Source organism: Zingiber officinale, chromosome 6A (assembly GCF_018446385.1).
Source record: "Zingiber officinale cultivar Zhangliang chromosome 6A, Zo_v1.1, whole genome shotgun sequence".
Lineage (NCBI taxonomy): Eukaryota > Viridiplantae > Streptophyta > Magnoliopsida > Zingiberales > Zingiberaceae > Zingiber > Zingiber officinale.
Window position 1 is genome coordinate 14,420,680 of NC_055997.1, and position 20,283 is coordinate 14,440,962.

Consider the following 20,283-nt stretch of genomic DNA (forward strand, 5'->3'; position numbering starts at 1 on the left):
GTGCTGAAAATATGGAAAAAAGAAAATAAAAAACAATACAAAAATTGACTCAATTTACACTGATGAACTCTAAACTACCAAGTGCGAAGAAGCTTCATAGATTTCATCTACATGTGCCGCCGGCACATACACTACATTCGTCAAACCGCTGTGAGTTCGTCCATATAACAAGTACACCAAAACCCCAGCCACAATCCAAATTGAAACTCGGAACCAAGTGCCTGGACTGAATGCCAAAACCAAACTACAGGGTTCAGTGTTGGTTCATAAATGATCTTTCGTTTTGCAACGAATAAACTTTCGTCGAAAAATCACTTCTATGATCCACAACTTTCAGTAGAAGAAGAACTTACCCGAGATTTACGAGCAGATAAACATTAATGAGGATGGAGCCAACAGGGAGAGCTGGAACAAAGGGGCAAGTGAAGCCTGGAAATATAAAAAGTTTCAATGTTAGTAAGCCTTCAAGTTATCATAAATCCATGCAGCATTGTTGTGTCTTATTGGTACCTCCACTGTGACCGAAACTATGACGGCCGTCGTCTTGATTGATCCAGTATAGAACAGCTAGACCTCCCAAAAGAATGAAGGTCCCTAAAGAGCATCCCAAGACGTGTAGGAAGCTGTTAGAGAACACAAGAACAATCAGAACTAGTAGTATTTTAGTAAAAAACTGAAAATACGCAACGAATTTGATGAGTTTTATTATGTGACAGCATAACAGCAAGACTTACAAAGGCAGTAATGTGTAAGTGGCTGATTTTGTGAGGATAAGAACTCCAACGCAAACAGCAGTTATGCTCCAAGATGCCCTCTTTCGGCGAGTTTGTTCACTGAGATTTTCTGAAAAGTTAACAAGTAACAAGATGAATCAAATTGATGACGAAATGCAACCACACCAGCAGCTTATTCAAGTTAACTAGTTGTTCAGCAATCACATAGAATCTATCAATACCTTGATTTGTTTTCTTCAGAATGAGAGGTTGCGCAATTGATGCGTTAGTAGTGTCTTGCGAGAGGCCATCATGTTGGATCTTGTTACTTCCTGAATTTTCAACAGAACGTTGCTTCTTTTCACTCTTCTGTTGAATGCTATAGCGAAGTGAAACTGAATCAATAGATTCCATGAGAGATGCTGGAAGAGGTATCTCATCTGGAGGTAAATATCTCACAACCAAGATTGAGATCGCGACGATGGTGAAAGAAAAGAGTGTGCCAACACTGACCTGCAAAAAAAAATTACTAGTCAAGTGTAGTCAAATATTTGGCTTTGTAGCCGAACAACCTATCCTATTGAAGTTTCTTTTTGTTTGTCCTTCAGAAAAGATTTCTCTATTGAAGTTCATACCATGCCAGCTAGTTGTGAAACATCCATGAAGAATGCTAGTGAAGCTGCAAATATCCCGGTCACAAGTGTGCTATTAACTGGAACTTGGGTACGCTTGTGAACACTTGAGAAGAACGATGGTAACAATCCATCTCTTGCCATTGCCATGAGAATTCTAGGCTGCACAAAGAAAGCAAGGGAAAACATTATTTAATAGCTGCATTAAGTTCATTTCTCATCAGAAATTGAGCTTTTTGACCAAAGAAGATAGAGATGAAACAAACACAAGAATGGCAAGTTAACTCCTAATGCAAACTCTAAGCTACAGATTGTGTTTTTGTCTTTTTCTTTTGAAAAAAAAAATCAACTAAGATAAGGATTGTTACTGGAAATTGAACAAAACATTCCTTTTCTCTAGGTTTGAACTGATAGGATAATGCAAGTTGTAATGCGTCGTCCATAGTGTTTTTTCTACTCACATGTGAATCAGGGGAAAAGCTAAATTAAGATAAAATTTGCAGAATTGTTGGTTCACACTGTACCTGTGGGAGAATGGAGCCCATCACAGCTGAGCAAAGTGCAAGAAGGGCTCCTGATGTGATAACATGCCTGTAAGCATCATAGAGAAGATAAGAACTCAGAGATATGGTGACTTTCTAAAGAACAACCATGCATATAGCAACTTTGATTACAGGTGCCCAGCTACTTACGCTGCCCAACCAATGCCATAATTTGCAAATGCAGATGATATTGGGGTGTCAGGGTCCATTGCAAAGTATGGCACCAAGCCAACGACAACTACGGAAACCAACATATAAAGCAAGCAGCATATAGATAGAGAAATACCAATTCCCAGTGGCAGATCTCTTTGCGGATTCTTAACCTGAAAACAAAATTGGCATACTTAGCACAAACAACAACGGATGTGAATAAATAAGGAAATATATGATAACTAGTTCATGTATGATTATATCAAAAGCAAACTTTTAATTATCGCAATAGGAAGGATTAATTACTAAAATCATAGACTATAGCCCTCATTTCAATTGGTACACAAACTTTTCTTTCATATTAAATTCCTTACATCAGTGTGTAAAGTTTCCAGTTAATTTCTTGATTTATGTAATTATTGATGGAGAAGAATGGAAAAGTACCTTGGATGCCCTAGTGAACATTTTAGGTCAAATTTGAATTTTAGAGTTAATTTTTGGACAATTTTTCCTCCTGCCCCCATCTTCTTCTATTGCTTTTCTCTCAAATTTAAATATTGAAGAATTGAAATAGACTTCTCGAAATTGCTTTGAGAAGGTTTCGAGCAAACAAAGTTGGACTATCCGTTGTTCACTTACTTGGTGAAATAAATTTAGTTATTTTAATATATTTTGATGACCTCATTCTTGTAGGAAATACAACAATTTCGATCCACCTTTAAGCGATTTTAAATAATTTAAAATTAAAGATATTAGGCCACTGAAATACTTCCTCACAATTAAGGTAGAGACAGAGGAATCAATCATTTGCTTATATCAACAAAAGTATATTTTGGATATCCTCTCAGAATATGGAATGTTGAGCTCAAAGCTAGTCGACTTCTCAATGAAGCAACAACACTAGCCAGAACTATGTTACTCGATTCATGTCCTACCTCAATCCATGCAAGCTCTAAGACAAAAACATTTGGATGTTGCAATGAGAGTTATTTAATGAAGAATCCAATACAAAGAATCTTGCTTCAAAAATCTAACTTCTCTTAACCTTGTCATCTATTGTGACTAAAAGTTATGTTCTTTGTCAAGCCTCCTTATTTTGCTTGTAGGATTCTTATCTCTTGATGATCATCTTAAGATCTTCAGCAAAGGTAGCAAAGGTAGAAGAGGTCAATGGCAGCGACAATAATCTGTGATCAATAAAAAGGTTGTTGGCTTGACTTGGAATAGATCATTCAAAACCAATGTGTTTTATTGTGATAATTTGGTTGCTTGTCATATTTCTGCCAACCTTGTGTTTCATGAATGAGCAAATCACAGAGTGCACATGGAGCTCATGAAGCTCATGACTTAATGTAGATAAGTCAGTCAGATTAGTGCTTGATGGGTTAGAGACGCATAAAGATGTGGACTCGAATGTGATAAGAGAAGTAACACCTTGGGAGCATGAAAATTACCTCTTCAGCAGTGCTAGCAACAGCATCAAAACCTATGTAGGAAAAGAAAACAGTTCCTGAACCAGCAAGCACTCCATTTAACCCGTAAGGAAAGAAACTGAAAGTTCAAAAACTAAATTAAGTATAAGAATAAATCAAAATCTAGATGACATCTATAGGTCTACATTACCCGTCAGTGATCTTATATCCAACCCATCCTGTCTGAAACCCAATAAAGCTGCCAACAGAGATAACAAATAACAACACACAGATATTTGCACCTGTGATGACCGCTTGGACAATTGAGCTCTGTATAAGAAACACATGAAGTAAATATTCTGAACATACTAGCTATCAGTATCAACTATAGCCAAGAAGGGACTAACAGTGCATTGTACCTCCTTTATTCCTGAACATAGTAATGCTGTGACAATCAAAACAAGGACTGCAGCACATGGATCAACAACAACATTGATTCCTGGAATTGTTACGCGTGCTAAAAAATAAGGCAGGCTATCTGGACCTCCAAAATATAAAGCCTGGAATCATTTTAAATTTATATATAAGAATATTAGATAGTTGATATAGTATCTGCATCACGAACAGACTCAATAAAGGAATAACTATTATGATAGGAAAAGAGGAAAGGGGATAAAATGAGAATAAATTTTACTGCATTACTTCCTGTTGTTACATACAACTCACAAGTGTATGTCATATTGATGGTAAAAGAATAAAATAATAACATTAGCCTCTCAATAACTATTATCACACACATTTGGAAACATTTTAGTTCTATGGAACATATATTTGAGCCAAAAGCCTTTCAAGATGAGAGCATAAAAAAAATTAAAAAAAAAACTCAGGTGCAATGTTACGCAGTTTTGATAGATGTACCTATTCTTAAAAGTGAAAACACAAGTGCTGATTGAAGGCAAGAACTGGACAATAGATGTTGAAGACCAGAATGTAATTACCAAATTTGGGGATATGCCACGTGCAACAGCTGAACTACCAATTGAGTATTCCAAGATTAGAGCCCAGCCAACCAACCAAGCAACACTGGTAATAAAGCAAACAACATAGGATGGTAAGAGACTAACTTGAGTGGATGAATCAATCAAATAATTAAATTGATGATATGTTATTTTCTTAACGAGCATATTTACTCTGAGTTTCTGAATGTAAGATGTTGTCGAATTCCCTTTAGATTACTTTTGACACAATTAATCATAGAGTGACTAAACTGATATGCTAAGGCAAGCTGGTTTTTTGTGCAAAAATTACCCTTCTCCAACACAGACATAAGAATAGTGGTAGGCACTCCCTGCAGATGGGCAACGACTTGCAAGCTCCGCATAGCAGAAAGCAGAGAGAGCAGATGCTATCCCAGCTATTAAAAAAGATATACTTAGAGCAGGTCCTGCTTCTTCTCTGGCAACTGTTCCAACAAGAACATAGACTCCAGCACCGATGGTTGCACCAACACCTAATTAAAATTATAGGAATCAAAACAATCAAGGAACAATGGCCAAGAATCACCACGAAAAAGAAAGTAATTTTAAGAGAAATTAATATTGCTAAAAACTATTGAAGTATCTGAAGTAAAAGAAAAGTTCAGAAACATAAGACATTCAAAAAAGGATAAAATAGTCATGAATTTGTTGGATATTGGGGCCTAAATGGACCAATACGATTTTGAGGATTAAAAATCGGAAGCCATCAATTGTTGAAAGTCGTAATTGACTTCAAAATTGAAATCTACGTTTCGCGTAGATAGATTTAGACTATTAATTTGCTCAAAACCGATTAAGGGTGAATGAGAAATTAATGTTCAAAGTCGGCCCAAAATAACGTTGGTTATTCATTAAGGAAATGCAAGGGAGAATAGTCCCACATCGGAAATTTCCGATGTGCATTCCTTACTTATTAATGATGTTGAGTTATTGGAGTTAACTCAGAAAAGTACCAGGTACTCTCTGCTCAGGGGCGAGCAGGTGCTCGCACCTGTGAGCCCGCCACCCGCCTCGTGCGCACGTGCGCAATGGGCGCTTTGTAGGCGCACTTTGCACTTTGCCTTTGGGCGCTTTGTAGGCGCACTTTGCACTTTGCACTTTGCACCGTCGCGAGGAGCTTAAATTTATGCTCCAGGTGACATTGCAGTGCCTACATGGCACTCGGGTGACGTGTCAGGCTAGTACCTGACATGGCAGTGCCTATGTGGCATCCTCGTGGGCAAAGGGAGATGACTGGACAGTTGGTTGGGCGAACGGATGGCAGCCGTTGATCAACGTTGATCAAAGAAGTATGGTGGATCGCTTGTGATGCGATCTAGAGCGTTGGATCACAATGAGTCACGATCTGACGGCTTGGGATGAGACATGATCTGAAGCATCGGATCAATGGATCCAGATCCGATGGCTGATAGATCTGAGGGTCACAACTCTTAGATCTGATGGATGAGATTAAAGGGGCTATGTGAAGGGTTATAACTCTTCAGTCCGGACGGCCCAGATTAATCCACCCAAAGGTCACACCCCTCCCTAAAGCCTCTTCCTTCTGTATAAATAGAACCCTCCAGATTGGAATCAAATCACTCAACTTAATCTTCTCTTCCTCAAGTATTCACTCACTCATCTTGTGCATTCAAGAGTCCAAGAAGCCTACGAGAAGGTTCGCTGGTCTCGGAAGTCGGAGTGCTACGATTCCGAGACGATTGTCGTCGTTGTATCTTGGGAACGAATTGCAACAATCCGTTAAGCACCGTAGCGGAGCAATATCGTTTACGGAGATAGTGTCGAACACTAGCCTCGACGATCAGTTTGCATACTCCGGAATTTACCGGATCCAACAGTCGTAAACGATATTCCGTACAAACTGATATGGCTACCAACGACGTTCCAACCGCCATTCCGACCGCTGTTCCGACCGCCGTTCCGACATCCATTCCGCACGGAGAAAAGCCGGAGAAATTCACCGGAGCCGACTTCAAAAGATGGCAGCAGAAGATGCTGTTCTACTTAACAACGCTAAACCTTGTACGGTTTTTGCGTGAAGACCCGCCAGTCGCTACGGACGGTAGCAAGGCTGCTTACGATACGTGGACGCACGGAGATTTTCTGTGTCGCAACTACATTCTCAACGCCTTGGACAACACGTTGTATAACGTGTATTGTTCATTGGAGACAGCGAAATCTTTGTGGGAATCGCTTGAGAAGAAATACAAGACCGAAAATGCCGGACTGAAGAAATTCATCGTCGGCCGGTTTCTGGATTTCAAGATGGTGGACTCAAAGAGCGTCTCATCTCAAGTCCAAGATATGCAATTAATACTGCATGATCTGGACGCCGAAGGAATGAAGCTGAATGAGTCATTCGCAGTTGTTGCGGTAATTGAGAAGCTCCCTCCGTCATGGAAGGATTTCAAGAATTACCTAAAGCACAAGCAAAAGGAGATAGGGCTGCAAGACCTGATCCTGAGGCTACAAATAGAGGAGGATAATCGAAAGTTATCCGACTGCAGAGGAACCAAGCGGACTATAGACGATATGTCCAACCTGGTCGAGCCGAACGCTAAAAAGCCAAACAGTTCAAGAAGAAGGCACAAGCAAAGAAGCTACAACTGTGGAAAGGCAGGACACTGTCAAGGACTGCAGACGCCCAAGAAGCCAACCAAGGGGCCAAGGATGCTGCGAACCACGCCGCAACCTCTCTTGAGGACTTGGATCTCACTGCGGTTGTATTTGAAGCCAACTTGGTGGATACCAACCCAAGCAGTGGTTCATTGATACTGGAGCAACTCGTCATATGTGTTCCGATAAGGCGATGTTCTCCAAGTATACTCCGATAAATGGCAGGAAGCTCTATATGGGTAATTCCACGACGTCGCCAATTGTCGGACTCGGAAAAGTTGTTCTGAAGATGACGTCCGGAAAGGAGCTAACACTCATTGATGTACTCCATGTTCCCGACATCGTAAGAACCTAGTTTCTGGAGCGGCACTAGTTAAGGCCGGATTTAGGCTAGTGTTCCAGTCAGATAACTTTGTACTTACGAAGAATAATATCTTCGTAGGAAAGGGTACCTAGAAAAGGGTCTATTCAAAATGGTTGTAATGCCTGTATTCCGAAATATTGATGGTAATAAAATAAATGCTTCCAACTATGTTGTTGAGTGTTTTAATTTGTGGCATGATCGACTCGGACATGTGCATAATAATACTCTTAAACGTCTCGTCAAATTAAATTTATTACCAAACGTCAATGTTGACGGAACACACAAATGTGAAGTGTGCGTGGAAGCAAAAATGACGAAACTACCTTTTCATTCGGTGGAAAGGTCAACGACTCCTCTAGAGTTAATACATAGTGATCTATGCGACTTGAAATTTGTGCAAACTAGAGGAGGTAAAAAGTATTTTATTACTTTTATCGATGACTACACAAAGTTCTGTTATGTCTTTCTTTTAAGAAGTAAAGACGAAGCCCTAGAGGCATTTAGAACTTATAAAACAGAAGTTGAAAATCAACTTGACAAACGAATTAAAATAATTCGTAGCGATAGAGGTGGAGAATATGGTGCACCGTTTAATGAATTTTGTTCAGAATCTGGCATTATTCATCAAACAACGGCACCTTACTCACCTCAATCGAACGGTGTTCGAACGAAAAATCGGACACTAAAAGAAATGATGAATGCCTTGTTGATAAATTCAGGCTTACCTCAAAACTTGTGGGGGGAAGCAATATTATCGGCAAATCACATTCTCAACAAAATCCCTCATAAGAAAAGTGATAAAACTCCTTATGAACTATGGAAAGGCCGCGAGCCATCGTACAAATACCTGAAAGTGTGGGGGTGCTTGGCAAAGGTCGAAGTACCTAAACCAAAGCAAGTAAAGATCGGACCTAAAACGTTCGATGCGGTATTTGTCGGATATGCCCATAATAGTAGTGCATATCGTTTCCTAGTTCACAAATCAGACATTCCTGATATTCATGTGGGAACAACCATAGAATCTCGGAATGCAATATTCTTTGAAAACGTATTCCCAAATAAGAAGGGAAATGTTGAAAATGATAAACAACGGAAGTTCAAACGAGAATGTCGTTACCGAACTTAGCTGTTATAAAAGAACTATTGACGATCAAAACAAAGAGTCACGTCGTAGCAAACAGGCTAGAGTTGAGAAATCGTTCGGGCCAGATTACATGACTTTCATGTCAGAAATGGAACCAAGAACATTAAGTGAGGCTCTCTCTAGTCCCGATGCTCCAATGTGGAAAGAAGCTGTCAATAGTGAGATTGAGTCTATCATGAATAATCATACTTGGGAATTAGTAGACCTTCCTTCTGGTAATAAACCATTAGGTTGTAAGTGGATACTAAAACGCAAGTATAAAGCTGATGGATCAATTGACAAGTATAAGGCCAGACTTGTAGCCAAAGGGTACAAGCAAGAGGAAGGCCTTAATTACTTCGACACCTACTCACCGGTGACAAGGATTACGTCCATACGAGTGCTAATAGCCATTGCAACACTGTATGACCTTGAAATACATCAAATGGATGTTAAGACTGCGTTCTTAAATGGTGAGTTGGAAGAAGAAATTTATATGGAGCAACCCGAAGGGTTCATAGCTCCAAGAAATGAGAAAAAGGTGTGTCGACTTGTTAAGTCGTTATACGGACTTAAGCAAGCGCCTAAACAATGGCACGAAAAATTTGACAAAGTAATGCTGTCAAACGAATTCAGAATAAATGAATGTGACAAATGCATTTATGTCAAAGACACACCCAAAGGCTATATAATCGTCTGTCTGTACGTAGACGACATGCTAATAATGGGCAGTAATCATGATGTAATCATGACTACAAAGAAAATGTTGACCAAAAATTTCGATATGAAAGATATGGGTCAAGCAGATGTTATATTGGGAATTAAAATTCTCAGGACATCAGAGGGGATAGTTCTAACACAATCCTATTATGTAGAATCAGTATTGAAAAGATTCAATGCGTACGATCTTTCTACTGTAAAAACACCTATGGATCTAAGTCAACACTTAGCGAAAAACCATGGTGAGACCATATCGCAGTTGGAATACTCTCGGATAATAGACAGTTTGATGTATCTTACAAACTGCACACGTCCGGATATTGCCTGTACGGTCAACAAGCTGAGTCGTTTCACCAGTAATCCAAACGACGCCCATTGGAAGGCATTGATGCGAGTTCTTAGATATTTGAAATATACTATGAACTATGGATTACATTATGGAAAATATCCCGCTATGTTGGAGGGATATTGTGATGCTAATTGGATATAAGATACAAAAGACTCCAAATCCACTAGTGGATATGTATTCACGATCGGTGGGGGAGCAGTATCTTGGAAATCCACTAAGCAGACGTGCATTGCTCGGTCAACTATGGAATCCGAGTTTATAGCACTAGACAAAGCAGCTGAGGAAGCTGAATAGCTGCGGAACTTCTTGGAAGATATTCCGAGCTGGGAAAAACCTGTACCTGCCGTACTGATCCACTGTGATAGTCAATCGGCGATTGGAAGAGCACAGAGTAGTATGTATAATGGGAAGTCAAGACATATACGTCGTAGACATAATACCATTAGGCAGTTGATCTCGAATGGAGTGATTGCAATCGACTATGTTAAGTCCAAAGATAATTTGGCAGATCCTCTTACGAAAGGGTTGAGTCGAGATCAAGTATACTGCTCATCAAGAGGAATGGGATTAAAAAATCTACAACTGAAAACGACTGAAGTGGAAAACCCAACCTTGTTGACTGGAGATCCCAAGATCTTGGTTCAATGGGACAACAAAGTTTCAGAAGTTGTGGTTCAGCACAGGAGATAGTTTATCTCTATCCCAATCCTAGGATGAATTTGTGCTGTCCTACCTCATGTAGTGAGGTTAAGCTTATGCTTTTAGTGACTTCTATACCTTATAAGGTGGAGTATGGTAGGATACTCTTGATAGAAGTGTCACCTATGTGAGTGTGAAGACAGGCCGCTTCAATGAAACACTCATGAATCCAAGATGGTGTCCATGGCCAAAACGGAACCAACCATGAGAACCTAAAGTAGGTGAGATAGGTCTCTGTGTGGGTGTTATTGTCTTAGTATACACAAACAGCTGAGCAGTTCAAGACATCACGTTCACTGCGCAGCCTAGTATACTCGATAGCATTCCACTACGGAAGGTTCAAAGCCACAAGCTACCTCTCCCGATGCAGTGACTTATCGATTGGACTCTTGTAAAGTGTCAGCATGCATACACGCATTACATTAATTTCCATTCATGTGGGGGATTGTTGGATATTGGGGCCTAAATGGACCAATACGATTTTGAGGATTAAAAATCGGAAGTCATCAATTGTTGAAAGTCGTAATTGACTTCAAAATTGAAATCTACGTTTCGCGTAGATAGATTTAGACTATTAATTTGCTCAAAACCGATTAAGGGTGAATGAGAAATTAATGTTCAAAGTCGGCCCAAAATAACGTTGGTTATTCATTAAGGAAATGCAAGGGAGAATAGTCCCACATCGGAAATTTCCGATGTGCATTCCTTACTTATTAATGATGTTGAGTTATTGGAGTTAACTCAGAAAAGTACCAGGTACTCTCTGCTCAGGGGCGAGCAGGTGCTCGCACCTGTGAGCCCGCCACCCGCCACGTGCGCACCTGTGAGCCCGCCACCCGCCACGTGCGCAATGGGCGCTTTGTAGGCGCACTTTGCACTTACATGGCACTCGGGTGACGTGTCAGGCTAGTACCTGACATGGCAGTGCCTATGTGGCATCCTCGTGGGCAAAGGGAGATGACTGGACAGTTGGTTGGGCGAACGGATGACAACCGTTGATCAACGTTGATCAAAGAAGTATGGTGGATCGCTTGTGATGCGATCTAGAGCGTTGGATCACAATGAGTCACGATCTGACGGCTTGGGATGAGACATGATCTGAAGCATCGGATCAATGGATCCAGATCCGATGGCTGATAGATCTGAGGGTCACAACTCTTAGATCTGATGGATGAGATTAAAGGGGCTATGTGAAGGGTTATAACTCTTCAGTCCGGACGGCCCAGATTAATCCACCCAAAGGTCACACCCCTCCCTAAAGCCTCTTCCTTCTGTATAAATAGAACCCTCCAGATTGGAATCAAATCACTCAACTTAATCTTCTCTTCCTCAAGTATTCACTCACTCATCTTGTGCATTCAAGAGTCCAAGAAGCCTACGAGAAGGTTCGCTGGTCTCGGAAGTCGGAGTGCTACGATTCCGAGACGATTGTCGTCGTTGTATCTTGGGAACGAATTGCAACAATCCGTTAAGCACCGTAGCGGAGCAATATCGTTTACGGAGATAGTGTCGAACACTAGCCTCGACGATCAGTTTGCATACTCCGGAATTTACCGGATCCAACAGAATTTCCTCAAGAAAGAAAATGCAAAGACAAGTCCTGGATAATAAGCATCAAATTGGCACACCCAGACTGCTAATATGAGCATAAACATTTCATGTCATGCAATCAAAACCAACTACTATTAGCATGAGCTCAAAACCTTGTTTAGTTTTACTATTTCAAGATGGTAAAAAGGTTCATCTTCTCCAAATATGAGAAGAAAAATGTCTTCCTTAATGAACACGGAGCTAGTAATTTATGAAGGGATCACAAAACAACAGACACAAATATCTACTATCTAGCAATGTAAACAAATCATATAAATAATGATCATACTGTAATATGCACCCTCCCAACTGAGCATGAGAAAATAATGCTTAAATATATTCTGTACAAAAGTCTGTGGCAGCCACACTAGTCTGTCATAAAAATGGGCTCGTTTACTCCTGTCAGTGAGATAGTGAAATCCCACGTTTTTGAGGAATTTGAATTCGCATTCCTCAATCAAAACAAAGAATCAATGCAAAAAATCAACTCTGTAACTTTTGCACCGAACATGCAGTAAAAAAAACAATATATTACGAAGATGGGAAAGGAAATATAAAAGCACCTATTACAGTTCATAGTGATATCAAAATCAAGAGTCAAGACGTCGGAAACCATAAGAAACACACGGAACGCCACAAAAACAAAAGCAAAAAATAAAAACAAAAGCAAATGTATGAAGTGTAAGACAAGAGGACAATACCATTCGCAATGACCTCCGGAACTGACAACGCCCGGGCGAGCCGATGGCGCGGACTCTTGGCCTTGACCCGCGGCGAATTCACCTGTTTGCGCCTCGAAATGAACCGGAACCCCGACGCTTCTCCTCCCACCTGCTTCCAACTCCCCTCGTCGTATTCCATCACCGAGATAGCACGAGATACGGGTAAAACACAAACTTCGCTCGCCGATAAGGCGCAGGACCAAATCAAGCTCCCATGCCTCAAAAAAGAATACGTATATAACCGAAATCCTAAAAATGGACGGTAAAGGAGAAACCTTTTGTTAATCTTCCCGAAAATAGAGAAGAAAGAAGACGAAGGATCTCCATTTACCCTCCTTCCTACACCGTCGTCATCGTCGTCGTCGTCGCCGCCGCCGCCGCCTTCTTCCGCGCAAATGAAGAAGCAGAGTGCTGAGTCGTCTCAAAGAAGACCTTTTTCAAGACTGAGCATGACGTGGCATAAATGAGAAACCTCCCTCCCATAGTGGTGGGAGGTTTTTCACTCGCACGAAGAAGCGGCTTAGTTTTATTTTTTTAAAAAAAATATTTTAATGTTTTTTAATAATTAAGAGAAAGGACAAGAGAGCAACGGTTAATTTACAGATTACATGTCGTTGACGATTAATTTTTAGCCGTTGTTCAACATTTTAATTTCATTATTTAATATATAAAAAAATCTATAAATATGGGAACAATTTCATTCATTCCATTGCAATCTTTGCTCTCACTTTATTTCTTCTTTTCATTCCCTATTTGTATTCGAGATGGATGAAAATCTTAATATTTTCTTTATGAATCTTTTGAATTCTTCAAATACGGAAGGAAATACATCTTCTCAAAATACTCGCACTCCTCCAAATATCCAATATCCTCATATTTTCTCTCACCCACAATATCCTCCAAATGTTCAAAATATTTCATATGTTCCACAATATTCTCCAAATTTTTCAAATTCCCAAAGTTCTCAAAATTTTTTGCAGACGTGGAATCCAAGTAATTGTAATGCCGCCCTTCCCCTACTGATGGTCAGGACAGCGCTACATGAACATACATACATGCATAAGAAATCATTGTAGCGGAAGAAAAATTTTGTTCTTTTTTTTTTCTTTACAACTTAAAACTTAATCATATAACCAAAGCATGTGAACATGCTAGCATTCATGTATATAAAAATTTATTTACTATCTATTACTTGAAACATGATACATGCTTGTCTAACTAAAGCATAAAGCGTACTAAGATAAGAATAAAACTAAACATGTATACTGCTCTCTAGAGCTCATGATCACTAACAATACTTTAAATAAACAAGTACTTAGTATTTCGAGATATCATGGAAGCAAGGGTAAGTATAGTTCACCTTAAATATAAAACATCCAACAAGTCAAGCTAATATCATCTAAAGTAGCAATAAAGAAATAATTCACATGCAAAAGCTTAAAACATATATAAGTCCTGAAAACACAAAACAGATCTCTTCCACCATGTCACTGCCACACACATCTTTGCCCTTCCTACTGCTCCCTTTAGTTTAACCATGCTTTACCCTTTTCTGCAGTACAAGGGAAATAAAACTATAAGGACATAGGCTTAGTAAGATCCTTTCCTACTCACAAAAGTCATAAATCATGAATTAATATAGAGTAGTGATATATTCATTTAACCAACATCCAGATTTAACATTTCATGTTAGCATGAGGTAGTGTCATATTCATTAGGCAAATCATAACATAGTATAAGAAAGCATAAGCATAATGTAGTAGCATGTTCTTCTAAATATCATAGACATATCTCAAGAGAGCACCTTCCTTAAAGCATAACATTCACATAACATGAAATCACATATATATGCAAGATGATCTTTTGAAAACATGTATCAAAATCATATAGCATGAAACAAGTATATGCAAGATGTCCTTTTGAAAACATATATAATATAGGTACTTAAACATAAATCTCAACATGAGGGCCCGACATTGTACCACATACATGAATTGCGCGCATCCTAAATAAATTCGAGGTAGCTAATCTCGAACCTATTAGGAACTAGGCTCGTTTCCTTGACCATCGACCTAGGGGCAACCTAGGAGCCCATCCCATGGACCATTCTTAGGGTCCGGTACAAGCCAATACAAAAGTAAAATAGCATATCATGTTCTTGTCATATCTTGAAACATAGCATGTTCTTGTCATATCATGAAGCATATCATGTTCTTGTCATATCATGAAGCATATCATGTTCTTGTCATATCATGAAACATATCATGTTCTTGTCATATCATGAAGAGTGCTCTTAGTCCTAACTTAAAGGGAAGCATCTCTTAGACATTTCATCATACATAATCTTTTCATAAGCATAACATGGTGACATAAAGTTCACATATCACATAACATAACATAGAGAGTCATTATCATGCATAGTTAGGGTTTTGAACTTTCCAAAAAATCCTAATTCACATCTTGGCCGAAACTTGCATGGACATGTTCTTAAATTTCAAGCAACTTTAAAACATGAAAACCTTAGCTAACATCATATAGTGGATCACATACCATAAGGAATCATAAGCAAGCATAGGTTATGTTTTAAAACTTTCTCAAGTCTCTTTTAATTCATCTTGGCCAAAACCTATAGAGCAAGGTTCTAGGGTTCTTTTAAACAACTTTAAGCATGAAACATTAATTTAACAAGTGAGACTCTTATCAAACATACATGAAGTTTCCAACCCTAATTTCCAAGTCATTGCCGAAACATACAAGCATGAATCTAGAGTTTTCGTTTAAGCAACCTTAAGCATGAAACATTAAATTAAGATCACATGATACATGACATAACAAGTGAGACCCTTAGCAAGCATACATGAAGTTCTCAACCCTAATTTCCAAGTCATGGCCGAAACATATAAGCATGAATCTAGGGTTTTCTTCTAAACAACCTTAAGCATGAAACATTAAATTAAGATCACATGATACATGACATAACAAGTGAGACCCTTAACAAGCACACATGAAGCTCCAAACCCTAATTTCCAAGTCATGGCCGAAACATAAAAGCATGAATCTAGGGTTTTCTTTTAAGCATGAACCTTAAACTAATATCATATGATACATAGCATGACATAGAAGAAAACCTAAGCAAATCTAGTTGGAGTTCAACTTCCCTAAACCTTTTTCATTTTCTTCTTAGCCGAACTTACAAGGCTTGTTTCTAGGATTTTTAAGCTACATAAATCATGAATAACCTTTTGATAACATCACATCACATATTAGATATCATAAGAAAACAACATAAGCTAGATAATTTGAGTTTAGACTCCTCTAGTCCTTTTAATTCATCTTGGCCGAAACTAAAAGCATGATTTCTAGGTTTTCAAGCAACATATATCATGAATAACATCTTAATAACATCATCTAACTTATTAGGCATCATAGGAAAATACATGAGCAACCTAAATGGAATTTAAACTTTCTTAAGCCCTAAATCTCTTCTTGGCTGAAACCTATAAGTATGATTTCTAGGTTTTCAAACAACATATATCATGAATAACATCTTAATAACATCATCTAACTTATTAGGCATCATAGGAAAATACATGAGCAAACCTAAATGGAATTTAAACTTTCCTAAGCCCTAAATCTCTTCTTGGCCGAAACCTATAAACATGATTTCTAGGTTTTCAAGCAACATATATCATGGAAAAACACTCGTAACTACTTGTACCGCAGGTGAGGGGGATACTTACTTCCTCTTACTTGGTTTACTAAGAGAATACCCTTGGTGGAGAAGAAGAATGAGACCCTTTTCGCTTCTAGAATTTCCTTTCCCTTTCTTTTTTTTTTTTTGTAATGAGAAGTATGCTTCAAGAACTTCCCTTTGTGAAGCTTCCTTAGGGAGAAAACTCTTAGCTTGAATTTGGCAATAGTGGAGGAAACTTGGAGTTTTCGGTGGAGGAAGAAGAAGAAGGAGGAAGAAAGGAGAAACCAAATTCCCTTGCCCTTTTCTTCCTTCTTATTCTACATGAAAAAGGAAGAAGAAATAATGAACTTTTCTTTCTCTTACCTCTTTATTTCCATTCATTTCTAAAAAGAAAGAAGTAAAAATGAATCATTCTAAGTGGAGGGAGAAAGAAAAGATAAACTTTTCTTCTAAGTGGAAGGTGTCCCTTCACCCTCCCTACCCTTAACAATAACTTCCCTTTCCTTCCTAACAATACTTTCTCTTGAGCTATTGGTTATCCCATTCTACTTAAAGCTTGTCACCTACCAAAGGTTCAAGGTTCAAACCTTGGCCATGCTTCTTTTTTGGTTCTATTTTTTTTTATAAATTCATATGAAATTGTTGGGCGATACAATCCCCATACCTTCTAAAAAATTCGTCCTCGAACTTAGAATAGCTTTGGGTATCTTTGTTTCATATCGTCCTCACGTTCCAAGTGGCTTCCTGCTGAGTGCATCGACCACTTTGTTTGCCTTCCCCGGATGATAAAGGATTTTGCAGTCATAGTCCTTGACTAACTCGAGCCATCTGCATTGTCTCATGTTTAAGCCTTTCTGTGTGAAGAAGTATTTCAGACTCTGGTGGTCTATATAGATCCTACACTGAGCTCCATATAGATAATGTCTCCATATTTTGAGAGCAAAAACCACAGCTGCTAGCTCTAGATCGTGAGTGGGATAATTTCTTTCGTGTTCCTTGAGTTGCCTAGAGGCATAGGCAATGACTTTGTCGTCCTGCATGAGTACAGCTCCGAGTCCTAATCTGGAAGCGTCACTGTACATATCGAAACTTTCGTTACTTTCTGGAAGGATGAGGATTGGAGCACTGGTCAATATCCTTTTCAATTCTGTGAAACTCTTCTCGCAGTCATCTGTCCATTCGTACTTCCTATTCTTCTTGGTAAGAGCTGTCATAGGGACTGCAATTTTAGAGAAACCCTCTACGAACTTCCTGTAATAGCCTGCTAACCCGAGAAAACTTCTGATCTCATTGACATTCTTTGGCCTGTTCCAGTTACTCACAGCTTCAATCTTTATTGGGTCTACCATCACTCTATCCTTGGAGATAATATGACCTAAGAATGATACTCGGTCGAGCCAGAACTTGCATTTGGAGAATTTCGCATACAGCTGCTTCTCCTAAAGAATCTATAATACAATGTTCAGGTGTTCGACATGCTCTACTTGGTTCCTCGAATAGATGAGGATATCGTCGATGAAGACGATCACAAATTTGTCGAGGTATGCCGAGAATTCTCGATTCATGAGGTCCATAAACAGAGCGGGAGCATTCGTCACTCCGAAGGGCATAACTACGAACTCTAGTTTCCGTATCTTGTTCGGAAAACTGTCTTCGGTATATCATCCTGTTTCACTTTTACTTGATGATAGCCCGACCTCAGGTCAATCTTAGAGAAGACGGTGACACCTTTTAACTAGTCAAACAGGTCATCAATCCGTGGTAAATGGTACCTGTTTTTGATCGTCACCCTATTTAGCGCTCGGTAGTCTATGCACATTCGCATAGACCCATCTTTCTTCTTTACGAACAGTACTGGAGCTCCCCATGGAGAATGACTAGGGCGGATAAGTCCCTTGTCGAGTAACTCTCGTAGCTGTCCCTGAAGTTCCTTCAATTCAGTCGGCGCCATACGATAAGGTGCTTTAGAGATCGGTTTAGTACCAGGCATCAATTCGATCTCGAATTCAATTTCTCTATCGGGGGCTAACCCTGGTAGTTCATCAGGGAATACTTCTGGGTAGTTGCAAACAACTCTGACATCTTCCAGCTTCTGGTCCTCTGCTTGGCTGGTATCGACCACATGTGCTAGGAACCCAGTGCATCCGCTGTCCAACATCTTTTGTGCCCTTAAGGCTGATAAGAATTTCTTAGTTCCCTTCCTTAGTTCTCCAATAAATTCGAACATTGGTTCTGCCTCTGGCCAGAAAACCATTTTCTTTTATGACACTCAATCAAAGCACCGTACTTGCTCAGAAAATCCATGCCCAAAATAATGTCGTAATCCTGCATGTCGAGCACTATCAGATCACAATAGAGTTCTCTGTCTGTGATTCTGATAGGGGCTGCTCACAGCATATGGGTGGATGACATCACTTCTCCTGAGGGCAAGGTCGTTAAGAACTTGCAATCTAAAGCTTGTGGTGGCATGTCTATCTTCCTTGTGAAAGGCGTGGAGACGAATGAGTGTGTTGCCCCAGTATCAAATAATATAGTAGCATACTGACTAAAAATAAATATCTGATCTGTGACAACTGTAGAAATATTCGCCACGTCTTCCTTGGCGAGGGAGAAAATCTTGGCATTTGTCGTAACTGGCGGGACTTCTAATCTCCCTTGTCTTATCTGAGTACCTTCTATCACAGCTTGCATCTGGTGTAGCTGTGAGGGAGCACCCCTGTTCTGAATATACTGCTGAGGAGTTGTCTGAACCTGGGTAGGGCAATCCTTGGCTCGATGTCCTTCTAGTCCACAATTGAAGCACCTATTTGTGCCCTTGTGGCACACCTCGGAATGCTTCTTCCCACATGTAGTGCACTGAGGGTACATGGGTTGTTTGTTTGATGGACCACCCTTAGGATTGTTCCATTGTTTTCTCTTACCATTGGGGTTTCCTTTCCAGCCGGCTTTGGTAATTTGAGATTTCTGTCCTCCCGACTGGGTTTGACCCTTGCCTTCGTTCAGCGCCTTCAGGTAGTGTTCGGTGATTAGGGCACTGCTGATCAGCTCTTCGGTGGTCTGCGGTCTATTAACTCCGCCGGCCACATTCAGGGCTATCTCGGGTCTGAACATCTTCAGCATGAGTCTGACTCTTTCTCTCTCTGTGCTGACCAACTCTGGGCATAGGCGTGCTAGTCGGTTGAATCTTTTCACCGCTTCATTAACTGATAGGTCACCTTGCCGGAACTCAGTGAACTCGTCGTAGACTCGTAGTGCTTGTTGGTCACCCGCATATGGAAGAATTCTTTGAAAAATTCAGCTTCAAAATCCATCCATCTCATTTGGTTCACTTGCCTCTTTTGTTTTAACCCTGCCCCACCACATTCTGGTATCTCCCGAAAGACAGAATGATGCACATTTGACCTTTTCATGTTCGGGCCAGTCCAGCAGCTCTACGATGCTTTCTACAGTCTTGAACCAAACTTGAGCGTCCCGTGGTTCACAAGTGCTAGAGAAGTTTTCTGGCTTCAGCTTCTGCCACTGAATTAGATACGCCTATTGTTGAACTACTGGGGCTGGGCCTATCGGTGGTACTGGTGCAGCTGTAGGTATGACTGACATCTGATTCTGATTCCCTGGTGGGGTGGTAGGGTTCTCTTGCTGATTCATCAGAGCATTAATTGCTTGCTGTTGCTCTGTAACCTGACGCTGGAGTTCAGTAACTACATGCATCAAATCAGGTGGGGGTACTGTCTCATCGACTCGGTTATTACGTCTCCTAGCCATGCTTATCTTCATATATGACAATAACTAGCATAAGTTATCATTCCTAACAAGGCTAGCATAATATTATTATCATTCCTACATTCATGCATGCTTAGACTAAAACATTTCTTTATCATACATAAAAGAAATAAAGTAGGCATAGAAGTTCTTACTTG

General features: G+C 39.8%; 1 protein-coding gene across 1 annotated transcript; it reads right to left on the minus strand.

Annotated features, from left to right (window-relative positions):
* Positions 1 to 42: 42 nt before the first annotated feature.
* Positions 43 to 19,231, minus strand: LOC121994628 (cationic amino acid transporter 3, mitochondrial-like). The gene is made up of 16 exons (XM_042548598.1): positions 19,036 to 19,231; positions 12,945 to 13,080; positions 12,649 to 12,887; positions 4,758 to 4,959; positions 4,448 to 4,532; positions 3,869 to 4,009; positions 3,661 to 3,779; positions 3,492 to 3,588; positions 2,038 to 2,210; positions 1,870 to 1,936; positions 1,349 to 1,507; positions 956 to 1,226; positions 735 to 843; positions 511 to 623; positions 354 to 429; positions 43 to 226 (listed from the first exon to the last, which is right to left on the minus strand). Exons 1-16 carry the CDS (start codon positions 19,229 to 19,231, stop codon positions 70 to 72), a joined length of 2,340 nt encoding a protein of 779 aa, XP_042404532.1. The 3' UTR covers positions 43 to 69.
* Positions 19,232 to 20,283: the final 1,052 nt, after the last annotated feature.